This window comes from Myotis myotis, unplaced genomic scaffold (genome assembly GCF_014108235.1).
Source record: "Myotis myotis isolate mMyoMyo1 unplaced genomic scaffold, mMyoMyo1.p scaffold_m19_p_8, whole genome shotgun sequence".
Classification (NCBI taxonomy): domain Eukaryota; kingdom Metazoa; phylum Chordata; class Mammalia; order Chiroptera; family Vespertilionidae; genus Myotis; species Myotis myotis.
This window is the reverse complement of record NW_023416390.1, coordinates 18163753-18172462: the sequence shown is the minus strand read 5'-3', so window position 1 is coordinate 18172462 and position 8710 is coordinate 18163753. Positions and strand designations below refer to the sequence as shown.

Below are 8710 nucleotides of genomic sequence, written 5' to 3'. Positions count from 1 at the left end.
TGCACTCTGTGATATTTGCACCATGGCAAAATTGCTTAACAAAGCATTTCTCAGAATGTGGTGTTGTTAAGAGGCACATGACTGTCTGTGTTCAATGCTCCTCTACCTTGGAGATGTGCCTCCTTTCTTTCATTTCTGAATGCCACTAAATATGTGCATCAATCTCATCACAACCACTGCTCTGGAGCACTCCAGCACTCCACTACTCCTTCTCTTGTTAATTATTTACCTTATGCCTCTAGAATGAAAGCTCTAGATGGCCTGGCTTTGTCTGATTTCTTCACTGCTGTATTCACAGAGGCAAAAACTGTACTACTCACTAGGTGATTTCTCAATAATGGATGGATGGATGGATGGATGGATGGATGGATGGATGGATGGATAAAGGAATAGTTAAAATCCAAATCCAGGCATATAATCCCAAAGCTTAAGCTTTTTTTGTTTGCCTGCTTGTTTTGTTTGTCGATCTTCACCTGAGGATATTTTTCTATTGATCTTTTTAGATGGAGTGGGAAGAAGGAAGAGGGAGAAAGAGAGAGAAACATCAATGTGAGAGAGACACATCAATTGGTTGCATTCTGCATGCACACCAACTGGGGCCACGGTGAACCTCCAACCCAGGTAGGTGCTCTTGACCAGGAATCAAAATCAAGACCCTTGCTGTTTCGAGCCGGCGCCGAGCCATGGGTATCTCGGGACAACTGGCACAAGCGCCGCAAGACCGGGGGCAAGAGGAAGCCCTACCACAAGAAGCGGAAATATGGGCTGGGACGCCCTGCTGCCAACGCTAAGCTTGGACCCCGCCGCATACACACAGTCCGTGTGCGCAGCGGCAACAACAAGTACCCGGCCTTGAGGCTGGGCGTGGGCAACTTCTCCTGGGGCTCAGAGTGTTGTACGCGCAAAACGAGGACTATTGATGTTGTCCACAACGCATCCAACAACGAGCAGGTCCGCACCAAGACCCTAGTGAAGAACTGCATCGTGCTGGTTGACAGCACACCGTTCCGACAGCGGTACGAGTCCCACTGCGCACTGCCCCTGGGCCGCAAGGAGGCCAAGCTGACTCATGAAGAGGAAAAGATTTTGAACAAAAAACGATCAAAGAAAATTCAGAAGAAATATGATGAAAGGAAAAAGAATGCCCAAATCAGCAATCTTCTCGAGGAGCAGTTCCAGCAGGGCAAGCTGCTTGCATGCATCGCTTCAAGACCAGGCCAGTGCGGCCAAGCAGATGGCTATGTGCCCGAGGGCAAGGAGCTGGGGTTCTATCTGAGGAAAATCAAGGCCCGGAAAGGCAAATAAGTCCTCTTCCTTCCTATCTTAGCCCGTGGAATAAAGGTGTTTATTCTAAAAAAAAAAAAAAAAAAAAAAAAAAAAAAAAAAAAATCAAGACCCTTAGGTGTGCGGGCGATGCTCTAACCACTTAGCCACTGTGCAGGGCTTGAAGCTTATGCTTTTACCATTAAACATCTTGACTCCTATATGTGTCAGGTCACGAAGGGCCTTAGGAGTCAAACAAATAATTTCAATTATATTTAAAAAGTTATTGAAAGGTTTAAAATGGAAGGATGACATCATTAGATTTATACATAAGGCAGATTACCTGAGAGCATTCCCGAAGAATATTTGGGTGGAAGAAAACCATTTGGGAAGATTTGCAATAATTTAAGCTGGTGGCCTGGAATAGGGTAGTGGCAATAGAGATGGAGAGAAAGGGACTAATTAGACAGTTTTTATAAGATGGAGTCATTGGGCCCTGGTGACTGATTAGCTGTGAGAATCCAGTGAAGTGAGAAGCTAAGGATAATTTATATGTTTTATCATTTTCTGCAATAGGTTGGTTTAGGGGGTAATTAATTCAGTGTAGCCATGCTAAGTTTAATTTTTGTAGGACATCCATAAGGAATTATCATAAGTTCACTGATAGGACTAGCCTAGTGGTTTAGAAGTGCTTAATATGTTCTCAAGAAGTAGTATGTACCAGGAGACTTTGAATCAAATTACACCATCATTCAAAAAAATATGTGTAAAACCATCAGAACAGGGTAAATGGACCAGCTGGAAAGACATAATGGGTTGATCAATACAATGTCATGCGTGGTATTAAATACGGTATATGATAAATAAGCAATAACGTTTAGCAAGGTGCTGGGAAATGTCTAGTAGAGAAATGACAGAGGAAATAAAGAGAAATGAAATATCATACCAAGGCTAACAGCCTATCTACTCATTCTAACACAATGTTCCTACTACACTCATTGTTTACTTGTAAAATTTTGCAATACGCTGAAATCTCTGGAGATTTCTCCTTAGCAACATTTGGAGGAGAATGAGGAAAATTTAATTGGGTTTTCTGGCAATAAAGTAGTAATTCTAATAGCAAAATCAGCTAATTCTCAATGATTATTTCAGGGTACTATTGCAAGATCTCTGAGATTGGGCTCTTAACAATTATAAACACCATTTTCAGTATCATTTTACATAATTAAGAAACTCAGAATAAAAGCTGAGATTACTTTTATAAATATGTCTTGTTTAGTCACAGCTCATTTGTTGAGCGATTAATATATACTTGGAAGTGCTGTACATGTGTCAACTAATTGAACCTGCACAAAACTCTTTAAGTAGATTTTATTACTTTTATTATTGTTGTTGTTGTTATCATTGCTATTTTACAAATGAGGAAACTGAGGCACCGAGGGTTTGAGTTTTGTTTGTTCTGTGGCAGAGCCAGGAACTCTGGCAGCCTCACCGTGGCACCCAGGCTCGTTTCCATTATTTTCCCTCCAGTATTTCATCGTGTTGACCATTCACATATCATTATTTTCTGATGAGAGCTAAACCTCTGTCCAAAATGACACAGAATGTTATGTCTATCATTTTGTGATTCAGTAGTAATATTTTTTATGATGGCAGGAGAAGCAAATTCTTTTGTGTTAGTTTTTGAATTGAACAATCATACAGAAAGTGAACTGAATAATGAAGTACTTACATATAGATTTTAATATGAAATAAATATAAAATTATGATCAATATTTAATCTCTTACAAATAATGGGCTTATTTCCACTTCCTGGTGAAAACGTCTCTAGAGATTGCCTCAGCTAACAGACCGATGACTGGAGGGAACACGGCCAGGCATTCTCCAAAGTGTTCCTGAATGCCTCGTCTCTTTGCACTGAAGTCATTTACAGGGTTCACAGCACACCATCTTAGTTCATCTGCCTATACATCCCTCTTGCTGCCATAAATTTCAAGGGTCCTATCTTTTCTCACACCTGATCAATGTATTTATTGATCTATAGGTATTTCTGATTATAATTTTGCTCTTAAAGGATAATGATCATCTGGTATAATTTTTACTTTTAATACTTTATGTTAAAATACATGAAACATCTTTTTCTATTTAAAATACAAAAAAGATAGCATGAATTCGTATTTTGATATTTTCTGTAAATGGACTTTAATGTCATGTATATCTGATAAACATGGATAAAATGCTGTGCATAAAAATTGACATAAGAGTTTAGGTTGGTTAAACCAGATTGCAAAGTTTATTGGTTTGAGGTTAATAATATTGACTAGATCCCTATAGTTCAAATAAAAGACAATTGAGTGTGATGTAAATAAATGAATGAGTTCTTGTACTCTCAATTCTATTACGGACAGAAAAGTAAAAATGTGGAGATGTTAGAGAAATTTATGAATATTTTCAAAAATACAGTCAAATGTATCTGTTAATGAGTGTTGCTTAGGGAAATTCCCATCAGAAGCACATGATTATTTGTAAATAGATTTGGTCCCTTGTAATCTAGTAGGCCCTTCTTGCTACAACCTTCTAAATCCCAGCTCCCTTCCCTGTCCCACAAGGGTTAAGATTTGGCTGGACCTTCAAGACTTGCCTTACATATTTCTAATTTTCAGTTTCTCTCTCACTGTTGCCCAATTCAAATTATATATTCTAGTTAAACTGGTTTGTTACCCCACAGATACATCAGTGATTATTAGTACCTTTTAATCTTGTTCACTCTCTTTCCTATTGGAAGAAGTAGGTGAGAAGTAGGCAATTTATACTTCTATATTTACACAAATTTACTCACTCTCTAAGGCAGTGATTTTTCAACCTTTTTCATGTCATGGCACACATAAACTAACTACTAAAATTATATATATATGTGTGTATATATATATATATATATATATATATATATATATATATCTGACAAAAAAGTAGGTATAATTTTGATTCAGTCACACCAGACAGCTATTATTGTGTTGCCTATTGTCATTTTTTAATTTGACAATCTAAGGAAAAGAGGTTTGTGACCCTAACTAAATACTCAGGTATTGCATGTTTTAAAGATTTTAGTGGGCTTGCAGTGGCACACTCATTCTGGCCAATCCATAGTTCCCCAAGCTAGATTGACAGGCAACTATCTTTCTTATTTACCCCAACTTCAGTGGGCCTGCATCAATCTCTCCTTTGTTGGAGCTCAGTGATCTGTGGGGAATGGGCCAGTGGTTCCCTGGGGAGTGTGAAATTGCAGCTTCCTGGTGAATATGCCCAAGTGGTATGTCTATAATGTCTGGCCTCCCTTCATTCCTTTTCTATTATTAATAACTAGATAATTATAATGGCATCAGTTTGAGTGGCAAAGGGGTGGTCACACTCCCTCATTTTGAGTCCATTCATTCTCTTCTTTGGGTTTTGGGGCAGAAAGCTCCTAAGCTACTTCAGACTTATCAAAAAACTGATGGCTTACCTAGCCTTTCTTCTTCTGGGGCTGACAAGGAACTCCAGTGGACTCCAGGTTCACACTCATTAGAAAATAAATAGACATTGTCAGTCTCTGGGGTATATTGATGACAAGCTGTACCTTAAATGAAGCTGGGTGTTTATCAGCTCCTAAAACATTTCCCCAGAGGGACAGTTTTAAACTGCTAAATCTAGTTAAGATGGCCAGAGGCCATAGCTCTGAATTCTTATTCTAATTAAGCAGAATTCTTAACTAAGTTTCTGAAATGTAGCTCTGTTTCACTCAAATCTTGGAATTATTGGCCCTGAGCTGTTAAAGTAACATTAAGTGCACATAATTTTAAAAAATGAAAGGCAAACTGATCCAACCAAATAAACAAACATGATATTTTAAAATAGGGTTCAGAACTGAGTGCAAATTCTAAATCCACTCATACTATCTTTACAACTATTTTTCCATAAATCTAAAACTATTCTAAAATGAAAGTTATTTTTAAAATGGTTTATGGCCAAAAAATATATAGGTGAAAGAGCATGTAGATGTCATTTGGGTTCTCAATTTAGTCTTTCTTTTACTTCAGATCTCTTTATGATGAAACCATTGGATATAAACATAAACTCCTATTCATTGTATAAACTACATTACAAAATGTTCCTTCTATATCTTTTTAAAATCAGTTGCCCGTTTTGCTGAGAGTTAAACAGATATAAAATAAATAAAAGTCATTCTAACCTTCATTCCACATAAAGGAAAGACCTAAGTGCATTGACATAATGCATTGGACTTCATATATAACTATAAGGCTGACATACTGTCACTACCACTCAGCTTAGAGCTTAGCAGTGGTGACAGGTGGATGCTGAGCTATCTACAAAGACCCAGAGAACATGGTCAGTGGAAGATGGGCCGGAAGTTTGGCTGGGAGGGGACTGGGCTAAGCTGATTCTGGTACACCTTGATGACAGTCAACATCATTTTGGGAAAACTAAGCACAAGATATGAAATGCTTTCTGCCTTTGGCCAGGATGTTTACTGGGAACTAGGACTAACCATGCTAGCTAGGTCCATCAGTCTAATAGTGGTCCAATAGTGAACATTTTTTTTAGCCCAATAGTGTCAAAAGGGTTCTAGAGGAAAATATTTCGAGTTTAAAGTAACAAAGCATTAGAACTTGTGTATATGTATGTATGTATGTGTGTATATGCCTAAGCAACCATTAGGACTGGTCAACCAAACGACCGGTTGCATGACATGCACTGACCACCAGGGGGAAGACTATCAATGCAGGAGTTGCCCCCTGGTGGTCTCCCACTGCCAACCTCCTGTGGCCCCTCCCCCACCCCACCCCCTGCAGGCCAGGCCAAGGGACCCCACCCATGCACGAATTCATGCACCGGGCCTCTAATATATATATAATCTAAAAAGAAATACATTAAAATGCACTGATACTTAATATATCAGTTAACCCTGGTATCCTCACCAGAACTATTTGACTATTTGTTAAGAATCTTTATGGTAGAAGGGCACATTGTTTTTTCATACTTTGCCTCTATGAGAAGGGACTTTCCAAGTCAAACGCTTGGTCTCTCTACCACTCAACCCAATGCTGTCAGTCTTATCCAATCTAGCAATGCCTCAACTGGGTTAATGTGCTAATTGGTTGATTCTTGTATGTGCCCTGAGGGGATTAAACCTGCAACCTTAGCCATACAGGGACTGAGCTACACAGGCAGGGAAGTAACTGTCATCTATAAAATTAACTCTCATATACTGATATCTAGAAAAATTAAAAGCATAATTTTCTGACATGCTTAAGATTATTTCAGTGGGTTTGAAGTGTATTTGTCAAAAATGAAATAGTCAAATTTTTTATTGCTTTGAAATAACTACTAATTGGTATCCAGGAACATGGAAATTAAAATTTACAAAAAAGCAAAATTTAACTACATTTTTGTGTAAATTTGTAAACAGGATTGAAAATTCAGTATCACTATTATTTTTTAAATATTTTAAAATTGATTTATAGAGAGAGAAGAAGGGAGAGGGAGAGAGAGAAACATTAATGTGAGAGTGAAACATTGATCTGCCTCCTCTTGCAGGCTCCCTACTGGGGATCAAGCCCACAACCTGGGCATGTGCTCTGACTGGGAATAGAACCAGCAACCTTTTGGTGCATGGGACAATGCCAGGGCTCAGTATTTTTTTTAGTGCAGGCAAATAAACATTTCTTTCATTTGATTCTACCTCTGGTTGTGAGGGCTCATTTTCAAATAGTGACAACTACTAAATGCAAGTATTAAAATAAACTGAACTTCTAAACAGAACTTTTAATTGCTTCAATAAAAAATTTAAACCAAGCCCGGCTGGTGTGCCTCAGTGGTTGAGCTTAGACCTATGAACCAGGAGGTCATGGTTCGATTCCTGATCAGGGCATATGCCTGTGTTGCAGACTCAGTCCCCAGTGTGGGGTGTGTAGGAGGCAGACAATCAATGATTCTCTCTCATCATTGATGTTTCTATCTCTGTCTCCTCCCTTCCTCTCTGAAATCAATAAAAATACATTAAAAAATTTAAACCAAGACTTTAAAAATATAAGTTTTGGTAATGCAAAATAAAGATGGAAGGAACCTAGATGGTTCTCTTAATCACTGCATGGTATGTCACTCACCATAAGCCCCCAGTAATATATTATGCAAATAAAAGTAAGTCTTAGTATATTAAGGCACTTAGATTTCAGTGTTTACTTATCCTACCTTGATAAGTACAGAAGCTGATACTTTCACATGACCTGCAGTTGTAACAAAACCCTGAAATAAGCGTATTTTCAGCAGAAGGTGAAAATACAATATAGCAGTTGGCCGTCTGGAGAGTTCTTCTGTTCCTCAGTGAATTTTCAGTAAAGCTGCCCTGGGAGAATCTGCAAGGCAGACCACATATCTACCGAGTCTGTAGCTCTAGGGCAATGGTCGGCAACCTCATTAGTCAACAGAGCCAAATATCAACAGTACAATGATTGAAATTTCTTTTGAGAGCCAAATTTTTTAAACTTAAACTATATAGGTATGTACATTGTTATTAACTTAATTAGGGTACTCCTAAGGCTTAGGAAGAGCCACACTCAAGGGGCCAAAGAGCCGCATGTGGCTTGTGAGCCACAGTTTGCCGACCATGGGTCTAGGGGAAGTCATTGGAACTGTTAGTGCAATAGTGTGCTGGCCACACTTGAGCAAGAAAGACGCACTCAGATAAGTTTGGGAGGCTTTTCAAGCAGAAACTAGGAAGTTCAAGGATCAAGGGCCTCTTGTGGTTGAAAAGATGATAGCTTTGGGACCTGAATGACAAAAGGGCCACTGATATTTCTCAAACAACTCAGCCCTTCAGTAACTATCAGATTAGGAGAGATACTCTTCCACCTTAACATACTGTTTCATATTGCCTCAAGGTACCTGCCATTAAACTGAAGGGAAAACATGGGGAACAGGAAACAAAGAATAAGGCAAGTTTAATAACCATTAAAAAACAAACAAACAAACAAACAAAAAACAACACCTTGGCACATGAAACTGATTGAAAGTAAATAGATCAGGAACTTATTTTAAAAAAAAAAGTTTAAAAGAAATAGTAGTGCCAAAGAAACCATAAGCCAGGGCTTAAAAGGGGGTGGGGGGGAGGGTGACGGCTTATAACTACCCTTGGTCAGGAAGATATGAATGCTGCACAGTCCTCAAGGAGAGACTATTCCTCAACAATCATTCTATATTTCTAGGGAGGATCATGGTGAAGGAAGAAATTCAGAGAGAGGAGCCAAGAACCACAGAAAGAAGAATCAGAGACAGAACAAGAAACTGTCTACATCTTGGGTAGTCACCCTTCACTGTGTCTTCCCAGAAAGATTTAATAATTTCTATGGCTAAGTGGCTGTGTATTTCATCCTTCCCTCTTTTGACTGGA

General features: G+C 38.6%; 1 protein-coding gene across 1 annotated transcript; it reads left to right on the top strand.

The window, feature by feature from the left end:
- The first annotated feature begins 582 nt into the window (after positions 1-582).
- On the top strand, positions 583-1389 carry LOC118661482 (40S ribosomal protein S8-like). Its single transcript, XM_036319582.1, has one exon. It carries the CDS (start codon positions 583-585, stop codon positions 1303-1305), a length of 723 nt encoding a protein of 240 aa, XP_036175475.1. The 3' UTR covers positions 1306-1389.
- Positions 1390-8710: the final 7321 nt, after the last annotated feature.

Excerpts from the sequence above, each read along its gene's own strand:
- LOC118661482 (XM_036319582.1), top strand. The coding sequence starts at position 583 with ATGCACACCAACTGGGGCCACGGTGAACCTCCAACCCAGGTAGGTGCT.